Source organism: Chiroxiphia lanceolata, chromosome 2 (genome assembly GCF_009829145.1).
Source record: "Chiroxiphia lanceolata isolate bChiLan1 chromosome 2, bChiLan1.pri, whole genome shotgun sequence".
Lineage (NCBI taxonomy): Eukaryota > Metazoa > Chordata > Aves > Passeriformes > Pipridae > Chiroxiphia > Chiroxiphia lanceolata.
This window is the reverse complement of record NC_045638.1, coordinates 10,956,875-10,981,636: the sequence shown is the minus strand read 5'-3', so window position 1 is coordinate 10,981,636 and position 24,762 is coordinate 10,956,875. Positions and strand designations below refer to the sequence as shown.

Sequence of the window (24,762 nt, the reverse complement as noted above, 5' to 3'; positions counted from 1 at the left end):
CTTTAGGTTAGCATCAGATAGGTGAGAGAACTTAGTTCAACACAGGAGATAGACTTCAAGTATACCTTTACCACCAAAAAAATCTGTGTGAATCTTTGTATGAAGAATTATTCAGAAGTATTGTGTTATTTTGGGGGTTGTTCATTTGGGGGATTTTTAAAAAATCAACTTTCCATACAAGCATTCAATGTAGGTTCCTTTTTAATGTGAATCTTAGTCTAGAACAGTCCCCATATGACACTGCTATTGCCTTTCCATAAGAATTCCACAATGAAAACAGTGTGAGCCATAGACAGCTATCACAATGATGCAGAGCTGTGCATTAGGGCTGATATCAGCTACTCTTTTCAATAGCAAAATAGGGTTTCAAAAAGTACACATGAAGTTTAAATGCCTGATCTAGAAAAATTTTCAGAACTGCTTATTTAATCCTCAAAAAATACTGGGTTAGGAATTGTTCTGGCCATGAAATCTGCCTCTCTGTGATAGGTCTTTGAAGGTCACGGTAGTAAACACTTCCTTCTCCAAAAGGCTGATTTTCTCTTCTGTGTTTGAAAGTTGTAGCTATTACTCTCAAGGAAGAACTTTGTTTTTCATTCGAAAATGTATTTTAAAGGGTGTCTTCCTTTTTCCAACACGGACCGTGTCATGCAGCATTAACCTGCCAAACAAAAAGTAATGACCAAAAAATTTTAAAAAAGCCCATACCCGATGGATGTCATTCTGTTTCTGCACAGTTGGAAGATCTCCACCAATGGGTGCTTGCTGTTTTAATTCATCCTCTTTCAACTGCAGCCACGCTAAAAGTTCCTGAAGAGAGAGATGCAATCGCTTCCACTGGTCGGTACTGGCTTCCAAATGGGATCTGAAAGCATGCAATAAATATAAGACAGATTCAGTCACAGTGAAAGTAGAAACCAAATTGTACAAGTTTATTTACTGGGAAAGATCCTAGTGTTTCATTAACTTAATGATTTTTAAACAGCTTCAGTAGCTTTGAATTAGGTTCTGGCAACACATATTTAAATTTGGTTCTGCAGTCTTGGTTTTTTTCACATCTCTTGTTTTTTGTTTGTAATTGTTTGGTTTGGTTTGGTTTTTAAGTTTTCCTCTTCAGCAGTGAGTAATAGCTGTGTTGAATTGTCAGTCTCCCTAGAAGTGCACAAATATTATGCAGAACTAGTATAAGAGGAGTGTAGTCATCACTTAGGATTACTGGGAGTTTAATTACCTGAAATGTAGAGAGCGGTTTTCCAACTCAGAGAAGAGCAAGCATTTCTTTAAAACACTACATAAACCATTTGGTTCACGCAAGATTCATTCTCTTATTTTAAACGAAATTCTTTCAAAAAAGAAAAAAAAGTAATGAGGAGATTGTTAAAGCCAACAGAATCCCCACACACTACTGAGGCAATTGTCTGTGCCATTTGAACAGAGGTGTGTATGAAACTAATTGAATCACTGGAAAAATTAAAAGACAGAATACCACTTTATGCAAAAAAGGTCTCCATCATAATGACACCTTCTAAATATTTCTTCTGTATATGTACCACTTTTTATCTCAAACATCACTGCATTTGAGCAAGTTCATGGGTAGAATGCATGTGATGAAAAAATTCTCAGAGACCGTGAAGGGTTTTATCCTTCTTCTTTTGCTCCTCAGAAAAAAAAAAGGAGGAATGTGTCTCTTTTTCTTTAGCTACTAATATCTTTTCAACCTCACATCCTTCATTTATTTTTAATGATTGATGATATGAAGATGGCTTTTGTCATTACACATCCTGACCTCCCTCAGGACCTGAGCTGAAAAAAGCTAAAATTTCATACATTACTTAGGAAAACACTTCTGCCTTTTGCTGTCCTCTGAACTACCATCAACACACAGAAAGTGAGCAGATGAAAAAATGCCTGAGACTGAATGCAACAGAGCTGAGTTGCCTATTGTAAAAGTCGTATTTCTGAAGGAAAGTTTCCTGGATAAATTATTTTGAAAAGAAATCTTCAGTCCATTGAAGTCTGAGCGACCACTTGATCATTTGCAATGTTACCTTTTATTATATTTTTCCCTGCAATCAAAAATTTTTTCCTCTCATGACACTACCTATGGATTTCTTTTACCCCTGGATTTTATTTGGCAATTCTGTCCATTCTCCACACAACAGCTAAAACCTTAAATAGTCTTCTCATTTGCAAGGCTATTTTTAGTTTTGCACTGGAAATAGCAGCCTTCAAAATAAAGCTTATCATAAATACTGGTTATTTAATCACTCACTTTCAAGACTCATTGATAAGTCATATCCAGCTCTAGAAAAAGCTTACATTTAGAGGGGGTACAGTTACTGTTTAAACATGCTAATCTCTCCCTCTGTAATTATAAAAGTTCATCATATGCCTCAAATCCTAATCCTCTACTATAATTTTCACACCAAAAAACCTAATTCTTACAAAGTTAAGCAAACATTCAAAGTAGCAGAAATAATTTCAAAATAGACAAAACCAGTGCTATCAGAAACATTTTTACTTGCAAAATGCAGCATTCTGTCTTACACACCAACAGGAGGCTTTTGCTCATGTTCAGGTCCTACCTAATGTTCAGAGATTTCTTCCTAAGTTCACTCCATCTGAGGTTCATGTTATCCAGGCGTCTCTGCAAGAGGGTTGCATCTTCAGAGCCTTCAAGGGACCTCAGGATTTTCTGCCCGTTTTCATCCAGGCTGTGAAAGATGTCAGTGTGAGCATCAATTTCTGCCTGTAGTTCCTATGGAAGCAACAGAAAACAATACATGTGATTTCCTAAAAAATCATAGAAACCATAATTTTTCTAAAGAGTGGGAAAATCAGTGCAACACAGAGCACAGGTTTTGATTACTGCTTTTATGGCAGTACCATGTACTGTAGACACAGCCATGTTCCCCTTTCACATGAAGGCCTTTTGCATTGAATGCAACCTTTCTTCCACAGAGAGCATACTGAGCAAAATGTAGACAGTTAAAAGTGTAGCCTTTGACAGGCAATAAAGGAAGGACAGGATATATTTACTGTGCTGATGAGGGAAAAACAAACAAACACAAAACCCCAGGGTCTCAGGTAAATCTGACCTTCACGTGATACGTCTTCCTGTGCAACATTTTCAGTTTCAGCTGGGGAGTGCAACACCGGTCCTGCTGCATAGCAATTCCAAGAAATCTGGGTGTCTGCAGCAGCTGAGCTTTAAAATGCCAAGTTCACTTACATTCTGTTGACAGAATGCATTTTGGAGCCCAGGCCTCAGAAGTCAATAGCAATAAACAGCCACTTTGTGCTGTACCAAAACACTGGTTGAGGCCACGGATGTAGGAGGGCCTGAGAATAGCAAGGACCCAGAATGTGCAACTGGCAGCTCATGTCGAACAGCCAACTTTTCTTATCGCTCCGTAACTGCAGGCCAGCTCTACATTTTGGATTCATTTTTCCCCCTCATTTTTAGCACGGCTGTTTCTGCCAAAAGAACATTCTTTAGAGAGCTGCCTGGTACCAGCATTCCTGCCTGCCCACACAGTCAATGCAGCCTTTGTACGCTGGCTGCCCTTCTCCAAGACGTTTGCACGCTGCAGCTCCACAAGGTCAGATTCATTCGCAGGGAACGGCGGTTGAATCACGCCCATTAAAAAGAATAAAAATAATAATAATAATTTGAACACGTACATGCGTGAGCACACACGTGCTCTATGTGCAGACGCATTCGCTTACATTCAAACAAAGACACAAAGAAAATGACCTGGTGAATAAAGCTCTGCATTTTCTCCTGGGATGCTTGGGCACTAAGTTTTCTGGTGGTGGTTTTCTTGCTACCCGAAATGGGAGTGCTAGAGATGAAGTGTGAAAGAGCAAGTGATTTATGGCATTTGAGAGCAAGACCCAGCACTAACTGAGCATCACAGATAGTCCCCAATGGAAATTTGTTGCAATTTTCTTTAGAAGAATGACTTTGAAGGAGGGAAGCACACAATCTGTCTACTTGGTGCGTTCCTAATTGAATTGGTTTTATTTGATATTTTAAGTGCAATGTTAGCTGCACTGAATCATGAGTGGATTGTCCTTGTTCACCTACTGCTGTTCCAAATGTCCTTAACTGGATACTTATTCCTTGCACAGCAATGACTAGTACAGTATTTTGGGAAATTTTAAGGTGGGCTAGCAATGTCTTCGGTACAGTATAAAAGTTTTTATCCAACTATTTTACTTATCTAAGGTCATCCTAGCAGTAAAGTAGTTAGGAATGAGTTTGGATATATCAGAGGTAACTCTGCGGAATCCAAATATATTATAAACACTATATTTTTATTGATTGATGTTAAATAAGCAATTTATATTTTTAAAAATGCCATTACTGAGGTACATAACAATGTATAGTATTCCAGGTATGAATGCCTTTACTTGAAAATTTGTACCTTAATTCAAGTCTGAATGTTGTTAGCTTCAGCTTCTATCTGCAATACTTTATTTTTGTTTGCTTGACTGAAGAATATTCTATCACCAAATTTCTTTCTCTCCATGTATGCATTTGGAGATTTTATTTAAACTGGGTTAAATGTAAACAGCCAAAATAACATGTAAGAGAGGATAAAGTACACAGTAAAAAAGTTAACTTTTAATTAAGTCTGTATACTTCTAAGGTCCTTCCACGTTAAAAAAATGATAAATCTATTCTGAATAGAAAGAATGAAAGGGTAAAAGAATTATATGCACTACCTCTTGCACAAAGTCCTTAGTTTTTAGGATGGTGATGGAAAGAGTTGCCTTTTCCTCTGAAAGAACATGTGCCATGAAACATGTTCAATAACAATTCACAGTAGGAAGCTGTCAAATTTATGCCCTCTTGGTGTTTTACCACACATTTACTCATAGCATTTTATAAGACAAAATTTTAAAAAAATGCCTTTCTGTATTTTTCTTGTTTTTAGAAAAAGTGTCTTGGAGTTTGTACATTTTGTGGTTTTCTCCTGACACATACATAATTCTGAAAATAAATTAAGCCATATTCTTTTTTATTTCAGAATACTATATAGAATCACAATACATCTGGACAGTTAGTTAAGTAGGAAACAAACATGAAAAGTGGAGTATTCTTGACAAAAGCTTAGTATTCAAGACTTGGTCTTCCTTATTCCAAATTACTTGTGTATACTGCACTACTTTTAATGCTCCCAGAAGAAGTTTATTCCAGCCATGCAGGAAGCCTACACAGAAGAAAGGCAACAACAAAGATATTTACTCCATTTTGGTTGGTGCATTTTAGTTCCTTTCTTTGTGACACTTTCACATCCCAAGAGAAGCAGAGAGCATATAATAAAAAGCTCTATATACCTTTTATTTGTGTTCTGAAATAAATAATGTCCATGTCTCAAAAGTACAATATGAACTAGGTTCTTTTTCTTGGCAATGATAAAGAAGGAAGATCTACTTAACCTCAAAAATGGCTAAGTTATTTGTAAAAGTGTGCTGCGATTACACATCATACCTAGAAGTATAGCATATAGACTAAATATATATTATTTATTGTATTTTCATCTTTTCCAATGTGTTCAAACGCATGGAGAGACCATAGAGGATAAAAAAATCAATCCTGGTATAATTCTACTAGGTTACAATTGGACTGTGTGGTGCGTTTTTGCTGTAGTGGTTATTACTGAGGCTGTGTGGAAGATTTCTATCTGCTCTAAAAAAAAAGTTGAGAGCAAAATAGAAAGCATCTTTTTGATCACAAGTTACTGCTTTGAGTGAGCTGAACTGCCTGGAAAAAACTGCAACTCCATCAGGCACAGAGTTGTCTAAGAATTTCAGAGTGAGATCCTCCTTTATTAAGATGAATTATAAAGTTAGATGATAATAAGTAACATAATATTTGTTTGTAGAAACTTAGCTGAATAGCTATTAGTGTTTTCTTCTAAAAAGTGTATTTACATTATTTTACTATATAGAGTAAGTCTGGAACTAAGACACAGAACTGGAATGATAAAGAGATGAAGTACACTTGTCTTGAGGGAAAAAACCTTCTTGGACAAAACAGGGTGAGGAAATTTGCTCTGGCTGTTTCACTTTTGTCCTGAGCCCTTGAAACCATTGCATGATTTTAGGGGAAAAGTAGACTAGTGTTGTAAGACAGCACACCCAACACTTCCAGAAAGCCAGAGCAAAATACTTGCCCAGTTCAATACAAGTTTTGGCATAATACTTGCCCAATTCAGCTGTCACCCTTGGAACTACTGCTAGCATTCCCCACAGGAGCCCACATTCTCACTGCCCTAATTCTTTTGGTAGGTAAAAGAGATTCACCTGTGGCTCCACAAGTTTTATTTTACACAGTGCCCTGTTAAGCACAGCAGGGCTGTCGCAGTGAAGTCTAATGCATTAGAAGTTCTGTCAGCTTCCACATAGCAGAGCTAGTCCTGTAAGGATTCAATACGGTTGGAGATACTTCAACAGTAATAAATAATCAGTGTCAATATACTTCATGTCCCACATGCAACACATAAACATATAAAGGACACGAGACATGTCAAAATCTGCCATTATTTCAGCAATACATCTGAGAAGGATTGGTAGTCTGGAAGTAAAACGAAGTCCTAGAAAGAAGGAATCAGTTATACTTCTTGGACTATAGATGAGTCATACTAAAACATGGAAATTAATGCAGCACAGCTGACAAAACATTTATCTTTTATATAAGGTAAAACAAATTAATTATATAATAATTTAAAGAAATTACAGTACTTAAATCCTCCTCTACAAACTCAGTTCCATCCTTGGAATTATACTTTTTATTTCCAATGAAGCATTTTACATTTTCTAGGTACTGTAGAGAGTTACTAATGAAATAAATTACATTAATTGAGGTTTAGGGGGGCTCACAAAATTAAAGACCTCATTAAATAAAAACTACGCAGAGAAAAAAATTATCTTATTGGCAGTAAATAATCAAAATGTCAGTCTGCAAAATTACATACATGTATGCAAAGCATCAGCTGTAATACTTGTGTGGCTATACACAGCTCAGAAGTATTATACTGTTTCTGTAATGCAAATACTGAAATAGCTAGAAAATTGATCATAAAATTACTTAAAACAAAACAAAGATCACCTCTATAATCCCTCTCCATCTCTGTAGTTTGCTAAACTAATAATCCCCTTCATATTTGCATTAACAGAGCATACTGTATTTCTCATAAGTAATTTCTGAAAAAAACAAACCAACAAAACATTTTAAATAGCTTATATCAGTAGAATATGCTTTTTAAACCTCTTATACTGTACAGAACACTTAAATGATGTAATTCCTTTTTTGATTTTCCTTTTTTCCTCTTTTCCTTTTTTCCTCCTTCCACTTTAGCTTTTCTTTTCCCTTCTTCCTTTCCTCCCCTCCTTTCCCCTCCTTTCTTTTCCTGTTTCTTTCTTTCTTTCTTTCTCTATTCTCCTTTTTTCCTTTGCCTTTCTTGCCTCTTTCATCTCCTTCTCTCTTTCTCCTTCCTTCCTTCTCTTTGAAATACAACTTTCTATGAATAAAGAATTTATTTTTATGTTCTTTTATGATGATTTCAAAACTTCTAAAGAATATGGGTATCTTTCTGCTTTTATTTTGCATTTATATCATTTTAAGTTCCTGGATAAAGCAGAACTTACAGACTTGTTCCAAAACAGCTTGGTTGATTTTTTTTTGTTCTTTGTTTGGTAGGTTTTTGGGTTTTTTTGAGGGGGGCTCATTTGGTTTTGGTTTTGTTTGTTTTTGTTCCAACAATACTACTGAGAACAGGTCTGTAGAGAATAGGTCTCTGTTCTATGGTCTTGAATGTGATAGAGCAGCTCTTAGGGCTCAGCATACTGAGTGAATTCTTACCAACAGGGATGATCTGCTGGCTTAATCAAAAAAGGCTCCCCTTCAAAGTTCTGGTTTGGTTTTTTTTTTTTTGTAACCTCCTTATGGTTTCTACAGATGTAGGAAATGGAGTCACTGCCTATATTTTGCAACTCTGTTCAGCACAGCTTAGCACAGTTTAGATATAGATTTCAAATTAATCATCCCACTTGCTTTCATTTAATTACCGCTAAACTCCTTCAAATTTCCAATTCTGCCTAAAGCGTTAAACTCTATATGAGGATTCAGAGAGTATGAGATTTTTTTTTCAATGCCCTGGCAGACTCCAGCAGCCTTTGGAGGCACAAAGATCCATGTACATGGCACCTCTTTCAGGATCACGGCTTATTCTTCTGTCTGCTAGAGAGAGGAATAGTTTTGTGAGTGTTATAGTTCTGGAGATGTTGAATTAATGGCTACAGCAAGGCAAGTCAAATGCATTTTAAGTACATGAGTGATAGATTTAGTGCAAGATGCACTTGCTCTATTTCTTTGTTTCTGGCAGTAGAAGGTCAGTTTGCACTATGCTTTATGACAGTCTGTCCTTGTGAGCTGGGCATTGCCATCAAAGCATTTGAACAAAAAGAAATGTATACTTTTTTTGAAACATTTGTCCTAGAAGGAAGATACTGTGAATTAGAATAATGATGGAACAAAACAGTGAAGTATTTCTGCTGGTTTGCAAGACACTTCTGGTCCCATGGGAGTTCACTATTTTAAAAGATATAGTTCTTCTAAGAACTGGCTGTTGGATTTAGTGTGTTGTTTTTTTTTTTTTTAAGCTCCCAGTTCCTCCATCAAGCTTTTAAGTAATTTGCTCTTCTAGTCCATAAGCAAAACTTTTATTGAGTCTTAGAATGAGCATTTACTGAACAATTTACATAATGATAAAAACTTCTCAAATGAGATTTAAAATACAATTAAAGGGCAGACTTACTGAGTTAAAAGCATTGTTGTGAAATGGTTATACATCATCATGCCAAGAAGCCTCCTATTCAGCCAGCCTATGGCATGACCCCAATTCCAGTCTGGTATGATTACATCTCTGAGTTTCATGGTAATTACTTGATTAAAAAGAACGATAAAAAGGTCTTTTCTATTGTGAAGATAAGCTTATGAATATAATTAAGGCATTTCTAGGTTCTCAACATATTTTTCGAGATAAAAAAGGGTAAGAGTTAGTCCTCTAAGAGAGAATCAAGTGTTGATGAGTGGAAGCCAAAAGTATAACTTTGCACTGCAGAAATCCATGTAAGTTGCATCTATCACTCTTATGGTTTAAAATTCCACAAGTCCTGGAATAAAGATGTGACCAAACTTCATATTCAAATGCTACTTTCATCTAAAAGAAGATAAAAAAAGAGCTTTCTTTAGCAAATTGGGCCCTGTCTTCAGAAAATATCTTGATAAATAGGCAAAACAGGCCTTCAATTTAGGTTATATTCAGATTGCAAGAGATTTCAGAGTGCATCTAAGGATGCAGCCTTCTCTTGCTGACAGTAACTCTGCAAACATGGCGTGGGCTTCTTAATTTCATTAACATTGAGCTACCTCAGCTGTGGAATTTTAACTCTTAAGAGCACTAATATAATCATTTGAACATATACTCAAGTCTCTAGTGTGCAGATCCTCATTCACAGGACTGACTTTTCAGACATACCACAGGGTCATGTATTTCTCTCTTGATCATAGGCAAATAATTTTTTGGGACCTCTAGCAATTAATTTGTATTCAATTATTACATAATTCCATGTGTTTCAGAGGAGTTTATGGATTTCTTGGATGGCTTTTTTGAAGACTGAGAAAAACCCTGAATGACTGCTTTCCTTTACATGTAATGAAAATGTGAATAAATAGATAAAATCTTTAAAGAAACAAATCTTTCTGCATTTATAGTTTCACTTAGGATCTGATCCTTGCCATTAGAGAAATATAAACTATTCTGATAATTGTAATTTTAATGGAAATTGTTATTTTTACCATTTGTCTATTTTTCTTGTCACTATATCTAGGATGGAAACCCTAAATAGAATGAAACATTGTGTGTTTGAGGTTACATTAAGGCAGAAAAATTCCTCATAGACACAGCAATGAAGAACTTTTACTGTATGGTGTAACTGTGTGATATTTATGTTACTAACATAGCCTGTACCCTGTTTCATGCAAGCAAATCCAACAAAGCAAACGAAGCACATTTTTGAAGCAGGAGTTGCAAATGTATGCTAGAAAAGTGTATGTTAGAAAATCAGCCACCTCTGCTGAGACGTCTAAGAATGGGCTTAGCTATTTGCCTTTGAAAACTCTGTGTTTGAGGGTTGGGTGTGTAGGAGGGAAATAGCATAAATGTGCATAGAATCACACACACAACTTTCTGAAAGCAAAACCGTAAGACCTGTTACAAACTTGGATAGCTTTCTAGATTTTTAGAAGGTAGTCTGCTCCTAACAAATATGCAGGTCTTGACCCCTGCACTTCAGTGAATGTCTAATCCCATTACACCTGCACATTCCATCAGCACACTCATCCTGTCAATCTTTTGGCAATCTTTCTGCAGCAAAATAATTATGCTGCTACTTTCAGTATGTCTAATTTTCCCTCTCCCCATTTTCCAGAGATCAAACAGCAGCAGCACGAAGAAGCACCTTCTCTACAGGAACATTTACCTCCACTTAGTTACTTGGGCAAGGAATTAAGGTCCTGCTGGACAGTTTGGAGAGCATTTACCTCTATTAGTTCTGCTGACATTCCAATACCTGAAATCAATACTGACTTTCTCTTACAAGTAGCCAGAAAGGCTGCACAACCATTTCTAGGTCCGGAGAAAAAAAAAAAAATCTTATGAGAAGGACAGTTTTTTCTCTTTCATCAACCCAGTGAAACATACCTGAGATCTGAAAAAATTAGTTGTACATACAGGCCTGTATATTTAAATGATATACTAAAATGTAACATTAAGGCCTCTCATATTTTAGCACCTCTGGGATTCAAATATACTTTCATCCTTCCTCAAATACACTAACATATACAAACCTCTTTCAAATCCTATTAAAATAAAAAATAAGGGTGTTTTATAATTAAAAGAAATTATTTTCATTCTAGATACTATCCTAATCCCTTCTGTTACAAATAATTTTTGCAATCTTCTTTTCTTTTTAAAATGAAGTCTGAAATTTTAAGTTGTTGCTAACATCGTTGATGACTGGAGAAAAATAATTGGTATTATGAAACACCAATTTCATAACATGATGTTCAATTAATTAAAAAAACATAAAATCTTATTAAAAGAGAACAACACAAAACATAAAGCAGAAAGTAGAGGTCTCATACATCACACATTATTAAAACTGGCTCAAGCAGAAAAATAACTATAATGGTTCTAGGATTCCTTTTAGAAACTAGCATTGTTCCGTACATAATAAGATTTCAATTAGGAATTTATACTATTTCAGGTGTTTCTCTCTACCAATGTGCAAGATCCACTGCAATTAACTGTTCTTAATGAAGGACAGGTTAATTGGGACCCAGTGGTCACTATGCAAGAGGAAATGTGGCAAAAGCTCCAGAGCTTCTGCACATACTTGTGTTCAAATCTTTCCTACTGGAGGTGTCCTAAGGCAAGATCGGGGAGGGCAGAAACTTGGGCGCCATAAAGGGCAAAAGTACCCTTAATGTTGATTTTCAGTGCGAATACAGGTCATGCTAGTATGGCCTCAGGATCTGTTGACTTTCTATGTTTTAAGCGAGAGATGTCAAGAGAAGTTACCACAGAGAAAACTGCTCTGTGGCAGTCAACTACTAGCAAAATCACTTCAATATTTGATGTCAGATGTTCCTGTCACCAAAAAACAGAATTCACCAAGTGTTGGTCAGTTTACACATTAAGAATGAACACAAACTGCCATGAGAAAAGTTAGTTTTATCTTCCTGACGATGTTTTAATCACAAGCCTGCTCGGTATGAGGGTACCACACGTTTGGATACCTGGTGAGAAGCCAAGAGGCCAAAGCTATTATCTATGGCACCTCCCTGTGTAAATGGACACTGCTCTAAATGCAGAAACAGGAAGAGCTACAGAGGCTCAGGGAGCCCTGAACAGCTGTTGCCAGAAGGGCTGACACAGAGATGAAAGCTGTCAGGGTGGCAGCAAGAAGGAGCTGCCACCAACTCCCGTCCACAGCAAGGCCTTGAGTGGAACGTGGAGCTACGTGGAGGGATTTCCCTTCTGACCCTCTGACCCAAAAGTCCTCAGCTGCCTGCTGATACCACCACTAACAACAACACCAGGACTTCCACTTTTAAACCACTGCTGTGCTCCCCTCAATACCCAAAGCTCGAACAGCCAAATTAAAATGCAAAGCACGACTTCTGGTCTGCTAACTTGTTATTGTTACCCTGCACACTGAGGTGTTTAACTAATCAGTGTGATATTGTACTCAGGAACTGCATTTGTGAGGAATTTGACATAAAGGTTCATTCTCATCAGTTTTCAGCTCAAAGAATTTCCAAAACTTTAAGTTCTTCTGAACAGCCTGAACCAAACCAGAACTAACTTCTACGTTATTTATTTTAGATGATATAATAATGCATGCTGACTGTCTTGAAATAAGCAAGTGACTGGCAAAAGTTTGGAATCTGAAAAAAGTATGCACCTTTTCAAAATCCTTCAAAATAGCAACTCTAACTATCATATTGATCAGTCTCTCTGTGGCAAAGCCTAACCATGTTTTGTTGCAGCCAGAAATCAAAAGCAAAATGGAACAGGATGCCTGTATCAAGGGGTCTCTGAATAAGATTCATATCCTGAAAATAATTATTTGTTATTTTCTTGGATTTACAAGCAAGATGCATGTACTCCCACGATAAATACAGTTTCAGGTTAAAGTGATAAATATCACTGAAAAAATAGTGCAATCATCAGAAAATTCTGACATAAGATAAACTTGTTTTTTAATCCTAACTTTTTTTTTAACAGACAAGCTATTTGGGGGTGAAAATCAACTTCTGTTCATGTTTTTCAGTTTGCCATTAAAAAATCAATTAATTCAGATCATTGAGTTCCTCAAATTCACCAACTGAAAAAAAAATACACTTGATCCTTCTATTTTCCCTTCATTCTGGTAAAAGGAATAACTCCATTATCATAACAAAAATGAAATAATTTTAATTCAAACATTGTATTGGTGAAGTCATGTAAGTGTCTTCATTTAGATCTAGATAAGAAAGTCAGTTCCAAGATCTGCACATCAAAACTGCCACCTGGAACCATTATTTATGCCTTGTCAAGACTTGTTTATATTTTGTTGGAGCAAAAACTAAAGTTTACCTGAATTTTGCCCAAAATAAAGACTACATCTTTAATAAAAGACCAAAGCCAGAGAGACAAATGTTGATATAATTACAGAAATAAATGTAATCATACTTGATACAATAATCTTTTTTGTTTTCTGTCTCAAAAGACAAGACTCCAACTCAAAATCAAAAAGCAAAGGAAAATGAAATGCACACTTTTAAATTTAAAGTGTATTTTGTACTAAAGAAGGAACAGAGGTAAGACTGATCAGCAAACAGTAGTGGAGGTAATATAGCAAATATATATAAGATTTTAAAAACCTCCACCCTTCCTTTCTAAAAAAAGACTCTTTAAACTTAAAAAAGAACTCAGGGTTTGGATATGTTTCCAGAAGACAGAGTACACGCTTGTCAGTAAGTCAATATATCAGGCAGATCTTAAATACTGCAAGAAAACAATATTGTTCTACTTAAGTTTCTGTAGAGATCAAATATACCTCTTCTACTGTCACTCCAAAGTATGCCATCCAGACCCAAGCTTATACCCTGGAATTGCTTTTGTAGCTCTTCAGTCAAGATTACTTATCAAATGCTTTATAAATTGCTGACATAGGACACTGCAAGTACTTGACTTCAATACTAATCACATCAAAGTTACTCTCATATTCAGAAGTTTTTGATATGTTGTTGTCATTGGTCTCAATGATACACTAAATGCAACACAAACATGGGGCTGAGAGATATTTCTTCAGAAAACAATAAAATAAGCCAAGGTACCACATATTCATAAAATTTCTGAATGCACTCAAAACCCAGGCTTAAATATCTCAGGAAACTGAAGACTTAGCTCAAACATGCAATCCAGCCACAGTAGTTATACCACCCAAAGCTGAAAAACCCAGGTGCTGAGGAACACTGATAGTCCACTTTGTTTATGTGCACTGTGGTGGGTTGGCCCTGGCTGGATGCCAGGTGCCCACCAAAGCCAACTGCTCCCCTCCTCACCTGACCAGGGAGAGAAAATATAATGAAAGGCTCAGAGGTGAAGGACAGGGAGAGATCACTCACTAATTCCTGTCACAGGCAAAACAGACTTTACTTGGGGAAATTAGTTTAATTTATAATCAATCAAACCAGATTAGGTTAATGAGACATAAAAGCAGCTCTTAAAATGTCTTCCTTTCATTCCTTCACAGAATCATAGAATGGCTTCGGTTACAAGGGACCTTTGAAGACCATCTAGTCCAACCCCTGTGCAATGGCCAGGGGCATCTTCAACTAGATTAGGTTGCTCAGAGACCTGTCAAGCCTGACCCTGAATTTTTCCAGGGATGGGGCATTCAACACCTCTCTGGGCAAGCTATTCCAGTGTCTTACCACTCTCATTGTAAAAAATTTGTCCTTATATCCAATCTAAATCAACCCTCACAGAAGCCACCCTGTAACCCCTGCTACCAAACCCTGGCCACAGAAACAGAATACAAACACCTATCAGTTCTCACAGCCATCTGTATCAAGCTCAGAGAAAGAAGCATCATTTTTTAGAAAAAAAAATTACTTTGCATGCCCACTATTTCTCCTTTGTATATAAAGAAAATTTGTAGCTTCCTTCATCTATTTCTACATAAATATATAATATAAAATATATATGGTTTTATATATAATTATATTTTATATCTATAATAAATATTATATGTTTTTACATATATATATATAATATTTATAAGCCATCTCCACCTGAGACAGAGCAACTTTAGCTCTAAGAGCTTCTCCTCATGTGTGCTACACGTGCTACCAAGTACTTTGGTGGTCCTGTACTGGACTCCCTCTAGTATGTCCACATCTTTCTTGTATGGGGGAGCCCAAAACTAGATGCAGCAATCCAGAACAGCAGAAAGGAAGAATCACTTCTCTGGACCATCTGGCTACATTCCTGCTAACAGGGCTCAGGAGCCTGGTGTTGCTGCCCTACCCTCTTGCAGATCAACACCAACACTATCCAGAGCTTGTGGCCTCTTTGCATCCTTGCTGTAACAACTGGCATGTAAAAGTGCTCAGCACTTCTGTGGTACAAACACTTTTTTGACAACTCAAATTGAAACCATCTTCCTATTGAATATTCATGTTTTCTACAACGTCCACGGCAGTTACTGTTTTCATGAAGTTGTCAAGTGCAATATATCATGTTCCGATTTGTCGAAAACTCTGCAAATTTTAACACTCACTGATTCAAAAAACTTTTGTATATGCAAAAGTGAATGAAGAAGAATGTGAGGAAATAAAGATAACACGTATATCTGGTTTACTGTGTAATATGGAGGGAGAGTTTCCACCTTTGTGACAGGGAGTACAGTTTGCTCACAGAAACAAAACCAGAAGTTACGTGTTCCCTATGGAAATAATATATCTTTTTTTCTATAATCCTCTTTGAAGTATCACTACTGCTTCCATTAGAGAATTAAAAAGAACTGTGTATGGCTTCTAAGCCCAGAGAAACTAAGCATACAAGAAAATAAATATGATATGCTTTTTGAAGAGACAGGTGGTATGTTTTGTATCTTTAAAAAAAAGATACCTATCCTATCTTATTAAAAGTGATGCAAAAAAATTCCTATAATGATTATATGTAATATTTGAAGCATATGAAGTCCTGATAATAGGAATTCTATACTAGAGGTAAGGGAAGAGGCAGAGAGAGAGAGACTAGGTAAAAATATTATTTATATCCCAGAAGTAGTTCTTGAAGTTTTAGGATGCCGTTATACCCCAATGGAATGAACAAAAGAAATCCCAGAGATTCAAAGGATGAAATTAGGCAAGCTATGGTTGAAACAAGGTAAGTGTAATATCCCTCAAGGTACTCAGAGCAGTAGCCACTTTTACATTATTCAGTGTAATGCCACTTATCTTCTATCTACCCATATTTGACATATAATCAATTTTGGGTAGAAATAATTCTCATGACATAAATCTATTTATAACTCTGACAGAGTAATGCCACTATTCAATAAAAACAAGGCATAACAGTGCACCTGCATCATTCACTCATTCAGTGCTAGGTCTCATCAAGATTAAAACTTCCTTTCACATACACCATTTTTATCTGAAATGCCTTTTGGGTTAAACTGAAATTCACCTGATTAACACTAGTGTAAGAAAACTCTGTCTGTACAGCAATAAAAAGTTTACTTTCCACCCTAAAATGTGAGAAAACTTCATGACTGACCAACGCAACTAAAAAAAAAATTACAAAAAATAAAAAGTCAGTTGATCTAGAATTCAAAATCTGAGAATTTGTCTGTCATCTTCAAACAGCTTCTATACATTTGACTTGATAATAGAGAAAATTCACAATTCTCTTTCCACATCAGTGAGTTTTTTGAAATAAATACCCTTTCACATACAGTGCTTCATAATCTAACTGTACTACTAAATGAAATACTGATGCTCAGTTTCCCAGTGGAGCTTTTGTGTTCCCTTTGCAATCTTGTTGAAAGCCTAAAAACCAAACACTGACAGAGTTCTGATGCCTGTTACTCAGCAATTGTGTCTGTTTGCCAAGGGCACATGCAAGTGAGGACAGACATGAGTTTCTGCTTAAACAATATCTCAAGGGGATGCAGCCTTATAAGAAACAAAATGAAACAAAATAGTCTGTGGGAGAAAATTTCAGAAGCTGATGAAAGAGGAAATACAGCAAACCTTTTACATTTCCTCTTTTCACATTCATTTACTTGACAAAGGACATGCTTGGCATGCAGAATTTATCTTAGAATAAAGGAAATGAAAAAAGAAAAAACAAAACAAGTAATGACTCTACAATTTATATATTTGCATATTTAATTAAAAAAAAAGCCACAAGCAAAATTAAAGTCTCTTCCATAAGCAAAGGTATGATCATCAGGAAATAGAATATCACTATCATCCTTCACACATACCTATACACATGCCACAGCAACCATCTGCCAAAATGATCTTGCTGTCACAATTAATTCCAAGAATCAGATGCACACAGTCTGTTCAGCACAACACCAAGCTCTATGCAGATGGGATGTGAGCTTTGAAATGCAGCCTGCACTGATTTACCAACAACAGTAGGTGATCTCTAAGACCTCAAGACAGCATCCCAAATTCAGGGATAGAAAAGTTACCACTGCCCTGGATTAGCTTTCTATCAATCAGTGGTGCTTTAATCCCTGTTGTGAAAACTATCAAATCAGAAGGATTAAAGGTGTGCTCAGAAGGATACAAAAGCAGGAAGGAAAATGTTTGATGGGCACTGAACAGTCAAGCCAAGCTTCTGTAGCAAAAAGAGAGTTCCTTGAAGGAACTGTGAAACTGGATGCACTAACTTTTCCCTGATGTTCATACTAGTCCCTCAGGTTAAATCTGTCTGACAACCTCCCTACACAAAAGGTTTGCTTTAGAGGAGATGCAGTACTCTGTCTGCCTATTGCAATATGTCTTATTCTGCCTTTGTAGTAACTCGGAAACTTGAGCTCTCCCTGGATGTGACAGCTGTAGGCTGCCTATTATAGCAGGACAACACCGTCAGGACCTGTGCAAGTCATCCTTCAGGCCTCCTGCAGGGCAGTGCAGCTTAAACCAAGGAGATCTCTTTCATCCCTGGATAATCCAGAAAAGTTTTGGGTCCGATTTCTTTAAAACAGAAAATAGACCTCCATAAATTCCACAGCAGGTCCTCTCAAAACAGGGACAATAAAACCTTTAGCCTGCTATACATGTATTGTCCGATGTAATCATGTTGTCTTTATTTAAGGAGTATAGTTGGTCTAAACACCATTTTTCAGGGATTTAAAATTAGTGTCAACATTTTCATGTGATTGCATTCTCTAAAAGTCATGTGGAAATACATGCAGTAATCAAAATGGTGCAGCTACAGTATTAAAACCATTTCTAGCAAAGATTGATAAAAACCCAGCAACTTTGTTTCATGAAAAAGCCTGACTTTTGAAATTAATTTTGACTAAGAATAAACCTAAGGTGTTTTATTTTTAGTTCCTTCCTGAAAACTTGAAAGAGTATCCTGACAGCTAGTCAAAGACTCAGTAATATGCTATGCAAAAAACTTAGGTTCATTCAGCTCTTTATTAAAAAAAGTTAATTAAAATTACTACTACTTTTTTTTTTACAAGCTGACACTTATACCAAGTTATCTGAAGTTATGAGTGATTGCTAGGATATAGAAAAAAATAAAACAACACAAAATACAACCCCAAAAAAGAAAGAGGAAAATTACTAGAATGATGTGTAATACTCAGTTCTTTTCAACTTACTTATTTGGGGTACTTCAGACCTACAAACTACTCTTGTCCAAGTTTCTCTTGAAGTTATACTTGAAAATCCCACCCAGAATGAGACAGGAACACTTTATGAATGACTAACTTGGAAATGCAACATAGGTCAAATTTCCTTTCATAATAATCTGTGACAGAAAAAAAATAATTTGAAGAATGCTCTAGGACTGTTTAATTTTTTTAATATACAAACAAAATAAACAGCAAGAGACAGAATTATTTGTTTCACAAGTTAGAATTCTTTCATCTGTAATTGAAAAACTGTTAAGTTGACTCCTTATATGTAAATTTTCACTGAAGTTACATGTCCCTGTAACAAAGATCTGAACTTAAAATATTTATTGATTGAGACCAGCATTGTGTTGGGCTCACAGCATCTGCTAGTCATGAATAAGGTTTTCTGGAATTTATAAAAACAGAAAAAGAACACCACTGAAGATGTTACCTCAGTCAGATAACATTTCCATTTCACCAGCGTGCCTTCCAGTAACTGCTCATGAAGAGAAATTTGGCCATCTCTGTCTCATCAAAAAAAGGACAATTCCTTTCAGAAAGATGCAAGTACAGAAAGGAGTGGTTTGGTGTTTGTTTTTTGTTGTTGATGTTTGTGGGTTTTGTTTGTTTGGTTTGGTTTTTTTTGTTTGGTTTGGTTTTTTGTTTGGTTTTTTTTCCTTTTTTTTTCCTGAGAAATTGCTGTGAAGATGTCCCTAAGTTTATTAGCTCAGTGATTTTCCAATGATTTCCTAAGGAAGCATAACTAAGAGGGAAAATAATTTCTACCTTAATCAGTCTTCAAGCCTAGGTTCTGAAATAGGCAGAGCTTGTTTGTTCTTGGAACCACTATATTGTGCTCTTTTCCACTAAGCTTAAGTTCCACAACTGGAGTTCTAAGATGGAGAATTACAGGCTGTTCAGGAAGAACAGACAGGACAGGCCAGGAGGAGATGTCACACCATACATAAGGGATAGGTTTGATGGTACAGCCCAGACAGGCAGTGATGATGTGCTGGACATCCACTGGGTGAGGATTAGGGGGATGGAAAACAAAGATGTTGATGTTGTAATGGATGTCTACTGTGTCTAGAAGAATAAAGAAGAAGAAAGATAGTTTAGCATTAAGAAAAAAATAAAACATAACACTGAAACATCCAAAAGGACTCCTTTGGACAATATAATCCACAGCTCAGCACACCAGTAAAACTGCACAAAAGAGAAAAAGAGAGAAAGGCAAAAAGCAAACTAGATAAAGCTTGTGTTGCCACATCACAGCATGAATCCACCAGAAAACCACCATTCTATGTTATCAGCAAACAGTCACCACCTTTATAGAAACAAGATTTATTTATGGTTTGGCAAGACCCTGTCTGGTAATTTTTTCCTGATATTTAACTTTTTTTTTCATGATATAATCATTTAGCTTCTATTGACTTCTTGTTTCAGTGTAAACAACTTTCCTTCCATCTTCTTGCTTCACCCTTCAAACTTCAGTGGACAGCTATTTCTCTTTGGACCTTTCTGTACAAAGTGGCAACAACTGAATGACGTTTAAAGTCTACGAGCCACTTTTAATCAAACAGCAGTGCATGTTCCTGTCTCCAGAAATGGGATACTCGCTGTGTTCTTTTTAATTGCCAATTCTGTAACTGTCAAATAACCAATTTTGTCTTGTCAAGTTTTGATCTTTTAAAAGCCTACCACTATTAATCCTGCTTTTCTAAACACACTTGCTCAGACAACTTTGTTTGCTGCTGTTCAATATCAGTTACTTAAGTAACACAGCAGAAACTAATTTTTCTTTGTATCTCTTTGGGGATGGAATTGAAAAAATAATTAGGAAAACAGAAAATTAATTCAACATATTTTATTCAGGATAGTTCAAGAGAGAAGGAAGTTATGAGAAACTGCATTTGTTACCAAATTGAGGTTTGTCATCTATCGAGAAGAGGAACTGCACTCAAAATAAAAAAGACTAAATGCATCTAAACCAAAAAAAACCCCAGTAAGGTTGCAAATAATAAATGGAGGTCAGCACATAAATCTCTTAGGTCACTTCATTGTCTAAAGCAAGCTTAGCTTTATATGAGAAGGATATAAAGAAATTGTTGCTGCTTACAAGATTCTTCATCTTTGTAGATCTTATGCCCTATAGCTTTATGCGCTCTTCTAATAGTCTCCAAAAGTTAAATCTGTATCTGTATGTGAATGCAAAACTATGGATCACAAAAGAGGTAGCATGATGGACTTCTAACTCTGCACAACAGGAGTAGGTTCTTAAACTTAAAAAAAGAAAAAGGACCAACTGTCTTTTTTAATTACTAACATGTATTGGCTTCAGCAACAATTTTAATCCTAGATTTGTTTTTGGACTTGTCCTTCCCTGCAGTATTTGGCAACTTATTGGAAATGCAAGATTTATTTTAAACTTGATTAAAACGTTGAAAAGAACATTTAATATTGATGTTGATTCTTAGCAACCTGTCCTGAAGACCATTTGGAATATTTATTTACTTATACAAAACAGAAATATCCATATAATTTCATACACTGTAGCTGCCAGATAGAAAAAATAGTTACAAGATCATTAACTTCTAGGAAGTACAGTTTTTAAAATATATGTGTATGGAAATACATTTAAGAAAGCCTTGTACAGCTGGTAGAAGAAAGCTTTCTACTTTATAACTATCCAATGTGATATACTCTTGCATTAAATGACAGAGTTGCAGCTTGTTCAGTCTTCTTCTTGATTTGGGTTGTCTGTGTCCCTATATTAATTTTTTTCACAATATGAAACCTTTTCAAATGTTTTAATTATTTTCAAATAAATTACGTCAACTATCCTGGACCTAATCCTGAGCATAAAATTTACTTTCTTAACAAATATTTAACATTAGGTTAATTTTTAACTGATTTGCAAAATGTTTTCTTAAATTACAGTTCCTTTTCCTCTTAATTTAAGTTTCCTCTTAAATTAGAGTTCCTTTTCACCATCAGCAATAGGTCATATGCCAGCAACTTCAAAATTGCCTGTTGGAAGCAAGTAGGGTACAAGGCTACAAGATTTATCAATAAACTCTCCCACACATAGCATCATAAAATATTTTATTTACTTTCTTCCTCTGGCTAGTTCATAATTTGACTAATTTAAAAATGTAACACACATTGCAAAAGCATAATTTGGTATATTTTACTTTATTCCTCTAACTGCAATGTGTCAAAGTACTCTGCTGTTGTTCCTAGTCCTGATCATTATGAAGATATATTAGTCACAGATTCATTGTCCTCACTTTACCATAATAAGATTCAACAATGACAACTACTCACATCAGCTTGGGCTTTACCCTAATTTTTTTTCATATCTTAGTTTCATTAGACACCTCCTAGACAAATTTTTAGGCTTTTTTTTTTCTCCAAACCTTCCTTACCAACACAAAAGCATTATATATAAATTACGTATATGGATATAAAATTCAAAATTTTTATTCCTTTAGCCACCTGTGTCCTAGAGTAGTAAAATCTTCCCATACCTGGAAGCAATGACTACTGTCTCAGCCTCAGAGTAGGGCTGAATTTGATTAGATTCATTCCTTGACTTCCACATATCCTCAAATGGCTTCAACACGCTTACAGATGGACGTCATTCAAAAGTCCATCCTCTCTCACATATTCTCAAACGGAAACTTCCTCTGACATTTGAAGTGCTTCAAAGCCCGCACCAGGGCTTTTGCTATTCAGCCACACATATCTGGGGATGGTTCAGCAGAGCTCCTCAACCACCACAGTGTCCCCCAGAACCCTTCCAATGGCAGCAGTTTCTTTATGCCCTTAAAGCAGCTGTCAAGCCAAGAACACACAGGTTTTCCTGGCGCACACGTGTTGCACTCTCTTTAAAATAACCCAACCAGCAAAAAGGTCCCCTAATCCCAGCCAACAGGGAAGGACAGAGATGCACAAGTGCATTTATTATGGGTCTGAAAAAAATAAAATCTATGCAGTTAGCTTCATGTTATCACCAAAGCTGTTGCACCTGGCAGAAATTTCTGCATGTTTTGCTCCCGGCTGTGTCACAGCCACCTTTCAATTTGAAGTATTCTTTCTTTAATAAGCCCTTGATCTTTTTTATGCCCTGAGATTCAACTGAAGATTTCAAGCCTGAAGCTTCCAGAAACTTCCTCATCTCAAGGAAACATTGTTCAAACCGTGTTGGTATGTTGGATTAGTCCACTTTACATCTGTGTTTTCCACTTCCACTGTGAAAGCTGTACCTGTAAATGTGAGAATACCACTTTTCTCGCCCACAGTTAGCAGGGATAAATCACCTTAGTCTTGATTAAGTGTGCAATGTCACTCTGCATATAGTATGCCGTGCTGCTTGCTTAAGTCATTTTATTAAGGGCAGCACAGACAGAAATCCTGGCTAGCTTCTGCTCATGTGCTGTGTAGTCTCAAGGTGTATGCACAGTAAGTCTGATGCAGCTAGGAAATGTAGGATTTACACTTTGTAAGCGACTGTGCCCACTCTGTTCATGTGTGAAAGGTCCAAGAATTTCTGAAAATGCTTCTGAACAGCAAACTAGAAATCCTGTGCTTCATATAATAGTCTTATTCTTATGGCATTATTTGCTTAAAGCCACTTCTCACACAGAATTTACAGACACATTCAAAATACAAGTTGAAATACAACACGTTTCCAAAAGTACATACAATCCACAACATAAAAAGGGCATAAGCTTCAGATGGTTAAATCCAATCAGAACAGACTATTTTTGACAGCATGTTAAAAATATGCCTTTAGATAGTTTATTTATAAAGTGATTCTGTTTGGGTATTAACTCTAAGACCTCATGAATACATAACACGGAGCAAATAAATGTCTTCATAAAAATTTTTTCTCACTATAAAAAGTTCAGGAACTGGAAATTTATCCACTCGTGTCATGGAGCAGTAGAAACTTCCTACATTGACTTTTTAAAAGCCCTCCTGACTAATTTTTATAGATCTTGTTTCACATCAATGCTATTTTTGATATCCATGCTAAAGAATTTATACAGATTATGTCTTTCAGAGATTTAAACACTTATTTCTCTTGCTTGGACTCACATTTTTTGTCCAGTATTGAAAGAAATGAACAAAAAGACAGAAACTGGTGGAAAAAAGACCAAAACTACAAACACCACCAAAAAACCCTTGAAAGGGCAATGGTATTTTGTTAAGTGATCATAATGTTTATATGTTACTAACAGGCTTTACTACGACACAAATTGGCTGTCATTCTCCAAACCACTATTACTCCAATGTGGAGTATTCACCTAAACTAAGATTTATGCAAATCCCAAACCAATATCCAAGTAATTTGGTACTTTGAAATTTAATCAGTGTAATCTACATGTACAATCGTAAGGTGCACCAACATTTCAAATATCCCTGCTTTGAACAAGACTCCTAAAGAGGTGTTCCAATCTCCACTTCTGTTCATGCATTTCTCAAATATCAACTTTTTTAGGCTCTCCCTTCTACATACAATTTTTTTTAATAGAACCATATCCAAAGACATGTACACTTTGAATATTTGTTCAAAATAAAGCTTCATATAGAAATTATTAAAAATCTTAAACTGCCATATGGCCATTTCCACGTATCTAAACCCAATAGTGTTATATTTGTCTGCGTGCATTTCTTCATATGACATTTAAACATGACACTTATAAAAAGTAAATAAGACAGAACTTAGCCAATGTAATTCAAAGTCAGAAATATTAATTGTTTGGTAAGATCTATTCACAGTAGTTCAACCTTTGAAGTTTTCTATGAAGAGCTAAAATAGTCAGAATCAAAAAAGCTACAGCTTGAGATACTTCAATGAGCTGTGCAATATAATTGCACAGTTAATAGAAGCATAATCATCTCAGCAGGAATTAAATAAGGCAAATACAACTGCTGAGTTGTTTTTCAATATTATTAATTTCAAAGCATATCTTGCACATGCTGGCATATTTAGGGAAGCAAGGCAACTCCGGATCACAAGAGTATACATTTTAAGGGCTTTCTTCTGATGATGCAGCATGTAATGAGAAAACTTTGAAACTAACTTAATTCAAATATTTAGTGTACACATAAAAAATAAATCCAAATCCCATATAATCCATACTTCAACTTACTGCACTTAAAAGTGTTTCTTACAAATTGAACTAGAGAAGAAATAGGTAGAATTAAGTCAGCAGCTATGCAAACACTATAATTTTTTATTTTTTATTTTCCCATATTTCA

The 24,762-nt window shown here is 35.8% G+C and overlaps 1 protein-coding gene across 11 annotated transcripts in view; it reads right to left on the bottom strand.

The window, feature by feature from the left end:
• Positions 1-24,762, bottom strand: part of DMD (dystrophin) — a 922,945-nt gene that overhangs the window by 189,625 nt on the left and 708,558 nt on the right. For all 11 annotated transcript variants that reach the window (XM_032679549.1, XM_032679551.1, XM_032679556.1 and 8 more), the window contains 2 exons: positions 2,586-2,758; positions 709-865 (listed from right to left, as the gene is read on the bottom strand). In XM_032679549.1, the coding sequence (XP_032535440.1) occupies positions 709-865; positions 2,586-2,758 (330 nt within the window). The remainder of the gene's footprint in view (positions 1-708; positions 866-2,585; positions 2,759-24,762) is intronic.